We start from the raw sequence: 18,764 nt of genomic DNA, 5'->3' as shown, positions 1-18,764 counted from the left end.
CTTATTTAGTGCAGGGGGCTTCTTGTTCTATTGTGAAGACTTCCTGAAATCTCTTATTGCGTTCTTCACACACCTCCTGTCATTCTCTGTGTATCTGTTTTCCAATTTTCTTAGTTTCATCACTGTGTGTGAGTGAGGTGTGTGTATGTGAGAGAGAGAGAGAGAGAGAGAGGAGAGGAGAGAGAGAGAGAGAGAGAGAGAGAGAAGGAGGAAGAGAGAGAGAGAGAGAGAGAGAGATAGAGAGAGAGAGAGAGAGAGAAAGCGAGAGAGAGAAAGCGAGAGAGAGAAAGCGAGAGAGAGAAAGCGAGAGAGAGAGAGAGAGAGAGAGAGAGAGAAGAGAGGAGAGAAGAGAGAGGAGAGAGAGAGAGAGAGAGAGAGAGAGAGAGAGAGAGAGAGAGAGAGAGAGAGAGGAAGAGAGAGAGAGAGAGAGAGTGACAGAAGGCAAGTTAAGCGTGTGGTAGTGACCGGGCTATATATATATAATAATATACATGAGAGTGTCGTATTAAGGATGAAGGAAGCCAGAGTGGACCAAGTGGGACACGCAGGCACAAGGCTCTGCCCCAGCGACGTAACAAGGGCAAGCGGGTCAAGTGAGTGCCACTCCACCCACTTATAAGGCCAGGGCTCTTGGGCACCAATTCAACTCTTTCTTATGCACCCCATACCCATGCCGTGGGAGGTGGTGGGAAGGGTTACAGAGGCCCATAATGGGTTCATTAACTGAACCCCAGAGTTCGTTTAGCTAAGCAAGTGACAATCTTGTGGAGCTGGTTACACAATTGTTAATGTTACATATACATGTACATATATGTACAATTATTTATGCAAACACATAAACATATCAATAATCTGTTTATATGACAATGATTCAACAAGAGGCTCACAGCAGTTATTATACAAGGCACTTTACATCTATGGTGAGTCACACAGTTACTAGTCTTGCTCCACACCCACCCAACTGGGCGGCAGCTTTACAGTCATGTGCTCCACACCCACCCAACTGGGCGGCAGCTTTACGGTCATGTGCTCCACACCCACCCAACTGGGCGGCAGCTTTACAGTCATGTGCTCCACACCCACCCAACTGGGCGGCAGCTTTACAGTCATGTGCTCCACAACCACCCAACTGGGCGGCAGCTTTACAGTCATGTGCTCCACACCCACCCACTGGGCGGCAGCTTTACAGTCATGTGCTCCACACCCACCCAACTGGGCGGCAGCTTTACAGTCATGTGCTCCACACCCACCCATCTGGGCGGCAGCTTTACAGTCATGTGCTCCACACCCACCCAACTGGGCGGCAGCTTTACAGTCATGTGCTCCACACCCACCCAACTGGGCTGCAGCTTTACAGTCATGTGCTCCACACCCACCCAACTGGGTGGCAGCTTTACAGTCATGTGCTCCACACCCACCCAACTGGGCTGCAGCTTTACAGTCATGTGCTCCACACCCACCCAACTGGGCGGCAGCTTTACAGTCATGTGCTCCACACCCACCCAACTGGGCGGCAGCTTTTACAGTTCATGTGCTCCACACCCACCAACTGAGCGGCAGCTTTACAGTCATGTGCTCCACACCCACCCAACTGAGCGGCAGCTTTACAGGCATGTGCTCCACACCTACCCAACTGGGCGGCAGCTGCACCTACAGTAAGCAAATGTTGGATACTTCGCTAAGATTCCTGGCAGTACATCATTATGAATGAAGTACTTACACATTTCTTGGACTACATTGATGATGTATCTCTGAATTCCGCGATGTTATCACATTCCATTATATAATGACGCAAAGTATGCGAATAGTTCTGTTGACAGAGTTTACATTTAGTCAGATCTACATCAGCAGATGTTACAAACTGCCAGAGGTACTTGTAGCCGAGCCTAAGCCTAGCAGTGGTAACATCTAGAAGTCTGCTAACATTATTGGATGACCCATAGACGTGCGGTTCTCCCTGCATAACAGAATGATGATAGATGGAGCAACTGGTGTGCACTCCACTCTGCCTTGGAGGACCAGCTGACAGACACTGTACAGTCTCTGCTTGTGTAACGATTCCTTTCCTAGGTGCACCATAGACAGTAGCAAGGGCAGGTGTGTGACGGCCCTTGAGGTACGGGCCTTGAGGTACGGGCCTTGAGGTACGGACCTTGAGGTACGGGCCTTGAGGTACGGGCCTTGAGGTACGGACCTTGAGGTACGGGCCTTGAGGTACGGCCTTGAGGTACGGGCTCCCAGGCACTTTAACATATCCTTCCTCAACGATAAGCGTCTCAATCTTATTACCTGTATATGATCATCACTGGACCCTCCTGACACCACTGCTGACACTGTTTTGCTAGCTCCTGACACCACTGCTGACACTTGTTTTGCTGGCTCCTGACACCACTGCTGACACTTGTTTTGCTGGCTCCTGACACCACTGCTGACACTTGTTTTGATGGCTCCTGACACCACTGCTGACACTTGTTTTGCTGGCTCCTGACACCACTGCTGACACTTGTTTTGCTGGCTCCTGACACCACTGCTGACACTTGTTTTGCTGGCTCCTGACACCACTGCTGACACTTGTTTTGCTGGCTCCTGACACCACTGCTGACACTTGTTTTGCTGGCTCCTGACACCACTGCTAACACTTGTTTTGCTAGCTCCTGACACCACTGCTGACACTTGTTTTGCTGGCTCCTGACACCACTGCTGACACTTGTTTGCTGGCTCCTGACACCACTGCTGACACTTCCGTCACCTTTGATTCTGTAACTAGTATTTACAAAACAAAATGCCAACTAAATCAAATATTTTTTCACCCACTGACAGAACCATTTTTTACACTTCATATCACAATGAGTGTCACTCAGAAATCATCACTACCACCACTCAGGAACCAACATTACCACACTCAGGAACCACCATTACCACCACTCAGGAACCACCATTACCACCACTCAGGAACCAACATTACCACCACTCAGGAACCAACATTACCACCACTCAGGAACCAACATTACCACTCAGGAACCAACATTACCACCACTCAGGAACCAACATTACCACCACTCAGGAACCAACATTACCACTCAGGCACCAACATTACCACCACTCAGGAACCAACATTACCACCACTCAGGCACCAACATTACCACCACTCAGGAACCAAACATTACCACCACTCAGGCACCAACATTACCACCACTCAGGAACCAACATTACCACCACTCAGGCACCAACATTACCACCACTCAAGGAACCACATTACCACCACTCAGGCACCAACATTACCACCACTCAGGAACCAACATTACCACCACTCAGGAACCAACATTACCACCACTCAGGCACCAACATTACCACCACTCAGGAACCAACATTACCACCACTCAGGAACCAACATTACCACCACTCAGGAACCAACATTACCACCACTCAGGCACCAACATTACCACCACTCAGGAACCAACATTACCACTCAGGCACCAACATTACCACTCAGGAACCAACATTACCACTCAGGAACCAACATTACCACCACTCAGGAACCAACATTACCACCACTCAGGAACCAACATTACCACCACTCAGGAACCACATTACCACCACTCAGGAACCAACATTACCACCACTCAGGAACCAACATTACCACCACTCAGGAACCAACATTACCACCACTCAGGAACCAACATTACCACCACTCAGGAACCAACATTACCACCACTCAGGAACCAACATTACCACCACTCAGGAACCAACATTACCACCACTCAGGAACCAACATTACCACCACTCAGGAACCAATATTACCACCACTCAGGAACCAACATTACCACCACTCAGGAACCAACATTACCACCACTCAGGAACCAACATTACCACCACTCAGGAACCAATATTACCACCACTCAGGAACCAACATTACCACCACTCAGGAACCAACATTACCACTCAGGAACCACCATTACCTCTACTTTCTCTCCCGACAGCTGGACATTGAGAACCTACACCGCCTGAACGCCGTCTCGGACATCAATGACTTCATGGCCATGTTCAACCTCTCCAAACCCAAGGACAAGGAAGAGGAGAAGCCCTCCATCACCACCAGGTTCGGTAACAGCGGAGGTGAGTCTCACTCATGTCCTTCCTCATAACTTGTACCTAACTGCTCCTTCATTCATCAGCATGAATGAAGGAGCAGGGTTTCGAGTCACCCCAGAAGTGACTCGAACCCATACTGCCAGGAGCAACGCAACTGGTATATACAGGACGCCTTAATTAAGGCGTTTTAATTACAGGACGATTAAGGCGTCCTGTACATACCAGTTGAGTTGCTCCTGGCAGTATGGGTTCGAGTCACTTCTGGGGTGTGAGTTTTCAGTTGCATATAGGACCTAGGGACCATTCAGGCTTGTTCGCATATATATATATATATATATATATATATATATATATATATATATATATATATATATATATATATATGCAATTGACGATCACAAAACACTGATCATTTTATGCGGAAAATCCACAGAGAAATATGAAATGAGGTTTAACAAAGCCGAAAAGTTCACCTCATTTCATATTTCTCTGTGGATTTTCCGCATATATATATATATATATATATATATATATATATATATATATATATATATATATATATATATATATATATATATATATATATATATATATATAATCACTTATTCGTTCTTAAAATATTAAACGAATCTGCCATAATTTTTGAATTATGGAAGAAATTAAAAAAAAGTCAGAGTTCAGTTTTATAAAAAAATATTTCAGTTCATATATTCATAGAAGTTTCTTAAAGAGTTTAAGACCGAAATTATTCAAAAAGACCATTTTCAGAAAATATGTCCATGGAAGTTTGTTAAGGAAAAATAGACATCTTAGCAGTAAGTTTTAGTCTTATATCCATCTTACTGCTGTTTCACCAGTAAAAGACCTAAATTATTCAGAGGCCATTTGAAGACCGAATTTCTCCAGAGACCATTTTCAGACCAGCATGTTCTCTGCACAACTTTTATACTCATTATTCATGTTCTTTGCAACTTCAAATCATATTTTTCTTCATTTTTCTGTGATCTTTGTTCATAGTCGCATAATGTTCGTAGCATGTTCTTCACAAGTTCATAACCTTCTCTTACATGTTCTCTGTGTTCTTGTAATATTCACCATGTTCTCAGAATGTTCTTCACAAGTTCAGTGTTCATTCTCGTTCATATTCTCTGTGTTCTTTGTCATATTCCCCGCATGTTCACTGGGTTCACCACACTCAAAACATCAATAACACACTCAGACATCAAAGACACACTCAAAACATCAATAACACACTCAGACATCAAAGACACACTCAAAACATCAATAACACATTCAGACATCAAAGACACACTCAAAGACGTCAAAATACTACTCACGTCATCAAAAGTTATTCTCAGAGTCATCAGAAGTTATTCTCAGTCATCAGAAGTTATTCTCAGTCATCAAAAGTTATTCTCTTACTCATCTTCGTGCATAAAAGATTGTTCTCTAACTCAACTTCGTTCATCAAAGTTGTTCTCTAAGACATCAAAGTTGTTCTCTAAGACATCTTCAGGCATTAAATAACACTCCCAAATGTAACAAACGTTGTTCTTCATTCAATCAATAGGTAATATAGCTATCGTTTATGCAAAACAAGGTGAGTACAACTTGGTGAGTACACACCCATTACCACCACACACTCTTCACCACCACTACAATACCATTCACCACCACCACACCCCTCACCACCACCACACACCCACCACACACCCACCACATACCCACCACCACCACCACACCTGACGGCCACACCTGCACCCCCTCAGAGATACCGGCCGAGGACGCTGTGATGGCCAACTGCAAGCCGGAGCTGACGACGGTGGCGCTGGACCTGCCGGTGGAGCCGAGCACCTTGTTCTTCCCGACCTGCGTGAGGCTGGAGCAGTGTGGGGGCTGCTGCTACGGGCCCCTCCTCACCTGCCGCCCCACCGTCACCAAGCTTGTCAAGTACAAGGTCAGTCACTGCTACGCTCGACAAGGTCAGTCACTGCTACGCTCGACCAGTCACTGCTACGCTCGACCAGTCACTGCTACGCTCGACAAGGTCAGTCACTGCTACGCTCGACCAGTCACTGCTACGGTCGACCAGGCACTGCTACGCTCGACAAGGTTAGTTACTGCTAGAGTCGACAAGGTCAGTCACTGCTACGGCCAACAAGGTCAGTCACTGCTACGGCCAACAAGGTCAGTCACTGCTACGGCCAACAAGGTCAGTCACTGCTACGGCCAACAAGGTCAGTCACTGCTACGCTCGATCAGTCACTGCTACGCTCGACCAGTCACTGCTACGCTCGACCAGTCACTGCTACGCTCGACCAGTCACTGCTAGGGTCGACAAGGTCAGTCACTGCTAGGATCGACATGGTCAGTCACTGCTAGGATCGACAAGTTCAGTCACTGTTATGGTCGACAAGTTTAGTTACTGCTAGGATCGACTGATAAGGACAAACAACATATTTAGGTTAAACAGTAAGTTTAGGTTAAACTTACTCAGTTTACTAACTGATCAGTAAAATAAATATTGTTAGTAATATTGCTCTGGATGAACCTAAATCATCTCCATTCTGAATAAGGAGTGATGATGATGTTGCCTCAGGCTGATGGCGATGATTCCTCAGGTGTTGAAGACGTCGCTGGTCGCCTCGGAGCCGTTGAGGCGACGCAGGCTCCGTCGCCAGAACGAAGTGAGTTACCACGTGGTGGAGGCCTACAAGCACACCGAGTGTTCGTGCGGCTGTAAGGTGCAGGAGACGGACTGCGACCCCAAAATCCACACTTACTTCGAGGGGGAGTGTGCCTGCGTCTGTACCAACAGGTACTGGTTCTATATGCTTCTCTATTAACCCCCTGGCCCAACGGTGGTTGGCCCACCGATCTTTCATCTCCCCTCTTCACCTCGTCTCCAGTTCCTTGCTCAAGATTTCTGCATCCTCGCCCCTGTCTTCAATCCCCTGCTTGCCTACTCTAGGGCCTTAAAACCGAAACCAAAACCCCCTTCCCTTCACTCTACGACGTACTGCGCCACTGCTCTTCCTTTGTGTTTACCAGTACCAGCCCGATACTCTTTTCTTAAACCCCAAGTACTAGTCCAATACCCATCTACAAGTACTAGTTCAATACCCATCTACAAGTACTAGTCCAATACCCATCTACAGGTACTAGTCCAATACCCATCTACAAGTACTAGTCCAATACCCATCTACAGGTACTAGTCCAATACCCATCTACAAGTACTAGTCCAATACCCATCTACAGGTACTAGTCCAATACCCATCTACAAGTACTAGTCCAATACCCATCTACAGGTACTAGTCCAATACCCATCTACAAGTACTAGTCCAATACCCATCTACAAGTACTAGTCCAATACCCATCTACAAGTACTAGTCCAATACCCATCTACAGGTACTAGTCCAATACCCATCTACAAGTACTAGTCCAATACCCATCTACAGGTACTAGTCCAATACCCATCTACAAGTACTAGTCCAATACCCATCTACAAGTACTAGTCCAATACCCATCTACAAGTACTAGTCCAATACCCATCTACAAGTACTAGTCCAATACCCATCTACAGGTACTAGTCCAATACCCATCTACAGGTACTAGACCAATACCCATCTACAGGTACTAGTCCAATACCCATCTACAAGTACTAGTCCAATACCCATCTACAAGTACTAGGACCATTCTACTGAGTCTATAAGAACTAATACCAGTTATAAACCCTTTGTGTTAGGCAGCTAGAACATATTCATGTCATATAGACTAGTAGCGCATCTCCACGATCAGGTTCTGAGGCCTGGGTAGGTTAGACTATTTGCTTATCATACACCTGGCTGTCTCAGGGACACCTGTCCTGTCCCTGAGTCCGCAAGAACTTGCAATTGTCATGTATTGTGTTAGCGAGTCTTCAAGACGTCGAAATCGAGCATCAGTCACGTGGTCTACAATCGTTTTATGATTTCTATAAATCTCAGCATTGCATGCATATTACATGCTTACTCTTCCAGGTTTTCGAAGTGTAAGATAAAATGTTCCAGTACATGGTTACATCTTCAACAGCACACGTAAACTGCATATCACTGAGGTTTACACATCCACACACACACACATACATATACACACACACCCACACCCACACACACACACACACACACACACACACACACACACACACACACACACACACACACACACACACACACAGAGTGGAGTATTTAAGACATGTGTGGTGATCTTCCACAGTGACGAGAAGACCAAGTGTGAGGAGCAGAACTCGACCAAGTACTGGGACAACCAAACCTGCAACTGCTACTGCCGCAAGCCCCAGGAGTGTAGCAGCGGCGAGTACTTCTCCCCCGTCTCCTGCAGGTGAGTCCTCCGCTCACACTCACACCCACATAATAACATAATAACATAATAACAGGAATTTGCCCAAGAAATCAGCAAAACCCCAAAATATATCATCACATATACAAAGAGCTAACACGTACCTCTGCACATATAGACCTCTTACTTACATGAGGTGATACGTACACACATGACAACAAAACGAATTCCTAAACGAATAATATGAATAAATGTTTAGTAATGCCACTGACACAATGAAAGTAGATAATACTGTAACTTCTCATACACTCGACCATCACTGAAAGGCATATGTCAGATAATAGAAGAAAATCCACAGTCTTCCACAAGGCCGTACACAACATGTGTTTAGTCCTTACTGCTGGCACGGACGCTGAGTATAATATGGCAAGGAAGTGTTAACCAAACCACACACTAGAAAGTGAAGAGACGACGACGTTTCCGTCCATCCTAGACCATTATCCCGGACAATCGACTTGAGAATGGTCCAGGACGGACCGAAACGTCGTCGTCTCTTCACTTTCTAGTGTGTGTGGTCAGGTCAACATTTTTCAGCCACTTGTGACTCCTCGTCTGCATATGGCAAGGGAGCCTGGAGACAAGAGACATCCAGCAGTCCCTAATAACAGCACCCATCGCCCCACTACACAAGGGAGGTAGTAAAGCATTCGCACAAGTTGTAGACCAGCAGCACTAACATGTGATGTTTAGCTGTACTTAACACCATTAAGGTTTATGAGAGGATGATAAGAAGATAACATTCCAGTTTTATGGAACATAATGAGTTACACACAAGGGAACGTGATTTTAGAGAAATTACTTCATTATTAGGAAAGAAATATAGAGTCAGTAGAAACAAACTAATATGCAATGTCATATACTTAGATGCTGCAAAAGCATTTGATAAATTAAGTAATAGTACGTAACAAGACAGGTAAAGAAATGACAGGTAAAGCAGGGAACTGGTTTTAAAATTTTGTAACACAAGTAATACAACGTGTTGCAATAAATCCAACAAAATACAACCTGAATATGGCGTCGCTGTGTGCCACAATGCCTGGCCCTCACTCCGTCACTTGTTCTCGTCCTCACACAGGTATACATCCCACACTTTTGTTAGAGTTTATTGACGACACCAAAATAAGTATGGAAATTGCTTAGACGGAAGAACAAAACAATACAAATCGGTTATCAAAAAGATCTTACAATCGGTATCAATGACAGATTTAAATTACTTCAGTGCATGAAAAACATAAAATCTTAAACTAAGTAATGGACAAAAAACACTCAGCCACATCTTCCCATAGAAAAGAGTCACTAAGTCAAACATTGGAAAATAATAATGTCAGGCGGTGTAGTTCAGAGAACACAACGAAGCAAATATTACAAACCAATGCAGGTATGGACACACCAGGCCTCAAGTCAGGCCAAGCTCTGAGAGTTACAGTGTATGCTCTGAGAGTTACAGTGTATGCTCTGAGAGTTACAGTGTATGCTCTGAGAGTTTACAGTGTATGCTCTGAGAGTTACAGTGTATGCTCTGAGAGTTACAGTGTATGCCCTTTCAAGGCTGCCAAGATGGCAGAGGAAGAACGGAGTACATTCAGAGATCATTTTGCGCCAACATAGAAATCAGTTGAGTACTTAAACTTCTGGGTACCACCCGAATGGACCCCCAAATGTACTCCTTGGAACGGAGGCGAGAGATATTTCATATTATCCACATGGAAAATATGAAGGGTAGTTTCAAACCTGTGAAATTAAATTACAACATTCTGGGGTGAGAGATATGGTAGATGTGTAAAATAAATCAAAGGAAAAGTCTAGGTGCCATAAATACAGATAGAGAACACAATGTAAAACTCAGAGGCCGACGACTCTCCAATCTACTGAAAACATATATAAGAAATGTCACTCGAACAACACTAGATGGTTTGAGGAAGAAAGTTGACATGTTTCTGTTTTAGAAACATGGCAAGTTGGCTGATCAAGTTAGTTGATCTGCTAATCAGCTAACTTAGCTGGTTAGCAGATCAGCTTATCTGTGTTGGCTAAGTGGTCCTGATTGCTACGAAGACAAACAGCCTCACAGAGCAGGCAATCACCAGGGGAAGGCTGACCTTAGGCCTGACTGCGATAAGAGAAGACTTATCAACACATAAAGATATCACAATGGCATGATATATCAGTGAGAAAATCATTTGGAGGAATGCAGTGACTCGAACCAGCGTTCTAGTGGCTCCCAGATGCTTGCCTTAAGGGGGCGTTATTCGGGTATCATAAAGTTGTTGTTTAGTGTCAACCATTATTTTTGACTAGTTGTATATGAAAAGGGCTACAATTGTTCGAAGTTTCAGCACTGTAGCCTAAATAGTAAGGGAGATTTTTAATTTTTTTATTTTCTTCAACGAATTTTACACATTTTCAAGTGTAAATTTACAACCACACCTTTCAGATATAATCATTCTATGACACTTTTCTGACACATTAACATATAATAAAGGATCTCTATCAAAAGATTTTCCAAAACGTCTTTAGTTTTCTTAATACAAATAGTCTAAGTTCCCCCCCAAAATTATGCAAATATATCATGTTTATTGCTATTATAAAGTCAATAAAGAACTCAAGATAAAACCACTTGCAAACGATTTTAGAGACATAAAATTTATATATAATGTGTAAGTTTCATGTAAATTGCATAAAAAATGAAAAAGATATTCATTTTCAAGTAACATAAACTTTCAAGTAAGTAAAAAATAAAGTCTAAGGTGTTGCCCTCTGTGGCTGAAGTTGACATCAACCAATTTCCTCCAAAATTGGCACCCTTACAGATAGGCATACGTGCAGTCAGGTGTATACGTTTAACCAACTCGCCCATGCCAGGACAAAAGCTATTCAATCTGAAACTCTATTGATTCCACTGGGTAGGTTTAGAAGCCCCAACGGGTGCCACAATCTGGCATTTTTTTACGAATAGCCTGCCCACATTCTGGCCTGTGGGTAAGGGTGTTTTTCTCCATACGCCCCACCTATATCACCTGTGATTTTTTTAACCACAGTATTCATAAAAAATACTGGTTGTGGCGCCATTTGGGCCCTCCAGACCTTTCCAGTAAATTCAGTAGAGTTCCAGGTTGGATAGCTTTTGTCCTATCATGGGAGAGTTGGTTAAGGCAAGCATCTAGGAGCCACTAGAATGCTGGTTCAAGTCACCGCATTCTTCCAAATTATTCTCTTAATAGACTTATCAAAATCATCCACAAGGAATCGCGTCCATTTTATTACTTTTGCTTACTAGAAAATAAAGTTAATTAAACAAATAAGTGATTTATTTTTATTTATAAAAACGTTTAATTTAAGATTCCATAAATATATTATAATGTGACTTTTCCCTTCCAGCTGTGAGAGGCTGGAGGCCAGAAGCGGCTTCGTGGCCAGCCATGGACGTAGAGAAGGTACCCCGGCCTAGCTGCCCACCACCTCTCTGGCCTAAACCCCATCACTAGTACCTGCCTCCTCCTGCCTCACCTGCCTCACCTGCCTCACCTGCCTGCCTCTAATACGCTCCTCGGAGAGTCCTCACCACTCACGGCGTCTGCATCCACTCACATGCACTGTCTTCTCTGCATTATTCATTAAAATATAATTTATATTTCATGATTGTTCATTAGCAAACGTTTTTCCCATTGAATGTAGCTAAAAGTTAATTGTATTTTACAATCACCATCAGCTTGTCTGTATTTTGTTATTAACAGGCGTTATATAGTGACGGCCACGACACTGTTTAGACCTCCCTGGTTGATGGTCTACTGGGCTGTGTTACTCTCCCTGGCTGATGGTCTACTGGGCTGTGTTACTCTCCCTGGTTGATGGTCTACTGGGCTGTGTTACTCTCCCTGGTTGATGGTCTACTGGGCTGAGTTACTCTCCCTGGTTGATGGTCTACTGGGCTGTGTTACTCTCCCTGGCTGATGGTCTACTGGGCTGTGTTACTCTCCCTGGTTGATGGTCTACTGGGCTGTGTTACTCTCCCTGGTTGATGGTCTACTGGGCTGTGTTACTCTCCCTGGCTGATGGTCTACTGGGCTGTGTTACTCTCCCTGGTTGATGGTCTACTGGGCTGTGTTACTCTCCCTGGCTGATGGTCTACTGGGCTGTGTTACTCTCCCTGGTTGATGGTCTACTGGGCTGTGTTACTCTCCCTGGTTGATGGTCTACTGGGCTGTGTTACTCTCCCTGGTTGATGGTCTACTGGGCTGTGTTACTCTCCCTGGTTGATGGTCTACTGGGCTAGTGCCTCAGGGAACATGTTGCCTAAGAGTGCCTCAGGGAACGTGTTGCCTAAGAGTGCCTCAGGGAACATGTTGCCTAAGAGTGCCTCAGGGAACATGTTGCCTAAGAGTGCCTCAGGGAACGTGTTACCTAAGAGTGCCTCAGGGAACATGTTGCCTAAGAGTGCCTCAGGGAACGTGTTACCTAAGAGTGCCTCAGGGAAGGTGTTACCTAAGAGTGCCTCAGGGAACATGTTACCTAAGAGTGCCTCAGGGAACATATTGCCTAAGAGTGCCTCAGGGAACATGTTGCCTAAGAGGACCTCAGGGAACATGTAGCCTAAGAGTGCCTCAGGGAACGTGTTGCCTAAGAGTGCCTCAGGGGACGTGTTGCCTAAGAGTGCCTCAGGGAACATGTTGCCTAAGAGTGCCTCAGGGAGCATGTTGCCTAAGAGTGCCTCAGGGAACATGTTGCCTAAGAGTGCCTCAGGGGACGTGTTGCCTAAGAGTGCCTCAGGGAACGTGTTGCCTAAGTGCCTCAGGGAACGTGTTGCCTAAGAGTGCCTCAGGGAGCATGTTGCCTAAGAGTGCCTATTTAACACCTTCCCTGAGTGAATATTATGCACATTTAAAATACTTGAAGAGTGTCAACAAATCATATCTGGTTTGTACAAGGAAAGGGAGGGTTTCAAAGTGTACTCTGAGAGTTACAGTGTATGCCCTGAGAATTACAGTGTATGCTCTGAGAGTTACAGTGTATGCTCTGAGAGTTACAGTGTATGCTCTGAGAGTTACAGTGTATGCTCTGAGTTACAGTGTATGCCCTGAGAGTTACAGTGTATGCCCTGAGAGTTACAGTGTATGCTCTGAGAATTAGTGTATGCTCTGAGAGTTACAGTGTATGCTCTGAGAGTTACAGTGTATGCCCTGAGAATTACAGTGTATGCTCTGAGAGTTACAGTGTATGCTCTGAGAGTTACAGTGTATGCTCTGAGAGTTACAGTGTATGCTCTGAGAGTTAGTGTATGCTCTGAGAGTTAGTGTATGCCCTGAGAGTTTCAGTGTATGCCCTGAGAGTTACAGTGTATGCTCTGAGAGTTACAGTGTATGCCCTGAGAGTTACAGTGTATGCCCTGAGAGTTACAGTGTATGCTCTGAGAATTAGTGTATGCTGTGAGAGTTACAGTGTATGCTCTGAGAGTTACAGTGTATGATCTGAGAGTTACAGTGTATGCTCTGAGAGTTACAGTGTATGATCTGAGAGTTACAGTGTATGATCTGAGAGTTACAGTGTATGCTCTGAGAGTTACAGTGTATGCTCTGAGAATTAGTGTATGCTCTGAGAGTTACAGTGTATGCTCTGAGAGTTACAGTGTATGCCCTGAGAGTTACAATATATGCCCTGAGAGTTACAGTATATGCTCTGAGAGTTACAGTGTATGCTCTGAGAGTTACAGTGTATGCTCTGAGAGTTACAGTGTATGCTCTGAGAGTTACAGTGTGAACTATAAAGGATACAGCATAAGATAATTCCCAGGAGAAAGTGTGCTAAGCCAGTGTGACTACATAGATCTGAGGGATACAGTGTACTCTAAGGATTACAGCTTGTACTTGAAGGGTTCAAATGTGTATTACTGGACCTCTAACGCTGCCCCTGCATGGACTGTAAACGAGAGCATGGACTGTGGACTGTGAGTGAATGGACTGTGGACTGTGGACTGTGGGTGCATGGACGTTGCTATTGCATGGACCATTAGAGTGCAACTAAGCACGCTACATGGTTAACTAATCCACTCATTTTACTGATTACATTGCATACAATTCTTCCCTTTCTACAATGTTATAATGAGTGAACATTTAATTACTGATTTAGCACACAAAACTTTACACTTTAGAACCCCAGATGTTCACATCACACATATATTTACTAACTAAAGAAAGTCAACATAAACACAAACAAACAAACAAACAACAGTACACCAACTAGGTCTGAGCATTTCAGCGCTGGTCTGATCATATCAACGTTACAGTGATCTGTAACTTGATCTTGTCTGATCATATCAGCGCTGGTCTGATCATATCAGCGCTGGTCTGATCATATCAGCGCTGGTCTGATCGTATCAGCACTGGTCTCATCATATCAGCACTGGTCTGATCGTATCAGCACTGGTCTCATCATATCAGCACTGGTCTGATCATTAAGCACATAAAGACCCAGACCACACTTCTCCATAGTCACTGTAATACAAGCAGAGTTAGGTAAGGCACACTGCTGCATACACCTCTCATACTCTTTAATCTGACCCTTTTGCTAAATTGTTCCATTACGTCGGGTTGTTGGGCAGTATATAACTTTGTCCTTGACTGGTGCCCTCGCCAGCCAGGGCACTTACGGTAACCGGTTCATGTCAACACAGCGTGAACCAGGTCCTCTAAAATTAGCACATCTTGAACCGGTTCCTCTCGAGTCAACACACATCCCAAATGGGGCGTCATTCAGCTCTGTTAACCCATTGATGCCATTGCTGACTCAGTGGGTGGCTGAGTAACTCAGCAACATGTAAGTATATTCCTCCAGCACTCGTCCTCTTGCAGTACTTCTCTCTGTCCCGCAGTACTCCTCCCCCCTCCTACAGTATTCCCCCTCCCCTACAGTACTCTTCCCCCCTCCTACAGTACTCCTCCCTCCTACAGTACTCCCCTTTTCTACGGTATTCCCCTCTCCTACAGTACTCCTCCCTCCTACAGTACTCCCCCCTCCAACAGTATTCCTCCTCCTCATACAGTCCTCCCCCCCCCCCCAGTACTCCTCCCCACGCCTCGCATATTGTGCATATTTAGGCGTATGTTAGGTTAGGTGTTTTGGTTCTGTTGGCGATTATTTATTTTTGAAGTACGGTGGTGAATCATTTACAGAGTTGAGATTCGAACACTAGAGGTAGCCAGCGAAGCACTCGTCGAGAAATGTTCGAACATCATCAGTTGTGAATCTTATGTAAACCGTTTTCATTCACAAAGAGGGCGGGAGGTTGGCGGTTGGATTAACGAGTATTTGACCTTTGTTGAAGAGGACGAGCAGATTTATGAATAAAAACGGTTTACACACGACTCACAACTGGCGGCACTTGAACATTTCTCGAAGAGTGCTCGCTGGCGACCTCTAGTGTTCGAATCTCAATGATTCACCCGCGTTCTACAAATGCAAATAATCGCCAACAGAGCCTAAACACTTCACCTAACCTAACCTACGCCTAACTACACATAGAACTTTAATATATAACAATAATGCAGGCGATGAGTCACAATAACGTGGCTGAAGTATGTTGACCAGACCACACACTAGAATTTGAAGGGACGACGACGTTTCGGTCCGTCCTGGACCATTCTCAAGTCGATTGAGCAACTCAACTGAGCATTGAATCGACTTGAGAATGGTCCAGGACGGACCGAAACGTCGTCGTCCCTTCAAATTCTAGTGTGTGGTCTGGTCAACATATAACAATAATGATTCATCTATGAGAGAAAACTGTTTTTAATACGTAATTCAAATACAAGTAATCGCCAACAGAACCTAAACACCTAACCTAACGTCTACATAGATCTGTCTCTACACAAAATGCTAATATATAATAATATTAATTTATATTTGATACATTACTATTTTGAATGAGCAGCATGTTAAATTGTGTGTCTTTGGGGTGGGACGCTGGATGGCATGAACCGCTTGGGCACGGGTTGCTAGCTACCCCAGTGAATGATGGCACGACACTACTCACCCACAGCACGTAAACTCCTCCTACTACTAGTTCTACTATTACTTTTACTACTAGCAGGAGTGCTAATAGTAGGAGTTATAAGAGAAGTGATATATTATGATTACTGATACAATTATTCTGAGAGGAGTTATGTAGAGATGATTGACCAGACGCGTGGTGTGTCTCTCCCGCCCAGGTGACCTCCGCCCAGACACCAGCCTCGCCCCCACCTCGTCTGTACTACACAACGGCAGGCACAAGCCCACCAGGGTCCCTCTCTACGACTAGGCCTTCCCTCACCCACACCCACCTGCCTGTCTCCCTCACCCCCACCCACCTGCCTCCCTCACCACCACCCACCCACCTGCCTCCCTCACCACCCCCACCTGCCTCCCTCACACCCACCCACCTGTCTCCCTCACCACCCCCACCCACCTGCCTCCCTCACCACCCCCACCCACCTGCCTCCCTCACCTCCACCCACCCACCTGCCTCCCCCACTCCCACCCTCCTGCCTCCCTCACACCCACCCACCTGCCTCCCCCACCCCCACCCCCCCACCTGTTGCTAAGGGCACTCACCAACTCGGAGAGCTCTCGGGAATATGCTATATAATAAATATTTATCTCAAGAATATCATGCATTCAATGTTTACCCCTCGTGTAGGTCAGTGTTGCGTCCTGTTGTGACTGTGTATCTTGTGAGGCGTCAGTGTTGTGACTGTGTGTTGTGTTGTGAGGCGTCAGTGTTGCCCCATGTTGTGACTGTGTGTGTTGTGAGGCTATACATGACTGGTTGTCCACTACGTGCTCTCCTTACTGTGTACCCTAAGCACTATACATTGTATATCTACCAATACTGCTTAAATCATTTCATTTGTACTTTGCATATCTTTTACTTTTTAGGGTGAGAGTAAATGTGTTAGCTGCCCCCGCACACCTCGGGCCGAAGTAGTCGATCATGGCTTGTTTGATCTTGCCTAGCTTGAGTTTATCTTAGGTCATCCTTGCTAGAAGTTGTCTGGTGGCTTCCTAGTTATGCCTTCCGCGACCAGACTCCTGAACATATTTCCTTCACTCCATCACCTTCAGTCTTTCCTCTACTAGGGCGCACGAATGGTATTACACAGTGATCTGTCTTTTCTACAAGGGCCTTCAAGATGATTAATTTTTGGTTTAGTTCATTCAAGCTTTAGCTGACAGCTTTAGCTTTCTCTCTCATGGTCGTGAATCTGTTGGTGTGCTCACTCGTCTGAGGATTAGCATTATCCTCACTTTAATAATTAATAAGACTTAATCGAAATCCTCAGATTAGGCAAAATTGTAATTAATTTTGTCAATAAAGATGCTAATAATAATAAACTCGTCTGAGGTCCCTCCTTCACACCTCAACATCTCTGACCCCAGCTTTATTGTTTACAAAATATTTCATGTTATTGAAGGCACTTAATATTTTAGAGTGTTTTTCCTATCGTGTGTGTGTGTAATCAATGCAGTCTGCTGTCTTGTGGGTAATTAATGCAGCCCTCTTTCTCTGATATTTATGATTACTTGGAGTATGTGTGTATCTGTGTGTGTGTGGGGGGGGGGGAAGGGTTGTATGTGCGTGAGGAGGGTGCATGTATGTATGTGCGTGTGTGTGTGTGTGTGTGTGTGTGTGTGTGTGTGTGTGTGTGTGTGTGTGTATGTATGTATGTGTGGCATGGGGCTTGGGGCTGTTTGTATGTGTGTGTGTTTGGGTGTGTGTTGTGTGTGCGTGCGTGCGTGCGTGCGTGCGTGCGTGCATGCGTGCATGCATGCGTGCGTGCGTGTGTATACATGTCTTAGTTATAAATTTATGCCTCAAAACAAACTAGCGCGACAGATGCTGGCAAATCTTTTAATCACACACACACATAAGAATGCTTCATCCTCGCTAATACATAACCATATATATATTTAATACATATTTATACACACTGCTGTTGCCTACCCAGAGCCTCGCGGCAGGCTACGGAGAGGTGTTCCTACCCAGCAATGTGTTGAAGCTCGTGAACCATTATGTGTTTAATAAGTACTAACCACAAGTTATCATGAGTATTCTACCAGTATTATTTCTTTATAAACCTGGCGAAATTGACCTTGTATCATAAACACATTTTCAATAAATTATTCTGACATTGATATGGACTTTCCTTGAAGAAAATCCAATTGTGTGGAGTAACCAACACTTTATAGAGTGAGCAACACTTTACGACAACACTTTATAGAGTGAGCAACACTTTACGACA

The 18,764-nt window shown here is 44.8% G+C and overlaps 1 protein-coding gene across 1 annotated transcript in view; it reads left to right on the top strand.

Annotated features, from left to right (window-relative positions):
* The window catches only part of LOC123761372 (uncharacterized), a 35,213-nt gene extending 17,375 nt beyond the window's left edge, over window positions 1–17,838 (top strand). The window contains exons 3-8 of the mRNA XM_045747373.2: window positions 3,981–4,116; window positions 5,862–6,049; window positions 6,714–6,910; window positions 8,347–8,472; window positions 11,869–11,924; window positions 16,692–17,838. Of these exons, the coding sequence (XP_045603329.2) occupies window positions 3,981–4,116; window positions 5,862–6,049; window positions 6,714–6,910; window positions 8,347–8,472; window positions 11,869–11,924; window positions 16,692–16,783 (795 nt within the window). The 3' untranslated portion in view covers window positions 16,784–17,838. The remainder of the gene's footprint in view (window positions 1–3,980; window positions 4,117–5,861; window positions 6,050–6,713; window positions 6,911–8,346; window positions 8,473–11,868; window positions 11,925–16,691) is intronic.
* Window positions 17,839–18,764: the final 926 nt, after the last annotated feature.

This window comes from Procambarus clarkii, chromosome 7 (assembly GCF_040958095.1).
Source record: "Procambarus clarkii isolate CNS0578487 chromosome 7, FALCON_Pclarkii_2.0, whole genome shotgun sequence".
In the NCBI taxonomy this organism is placed as follows: Eukaryota; Metazoa; Arthropoda; class Malacostraca; order Decapoda; family Cambaridae; genus Procambarus; species Procambarus clarkii.
This window is presented reverse-complemented; position numbering and strand designations above follow the sequence as displayed.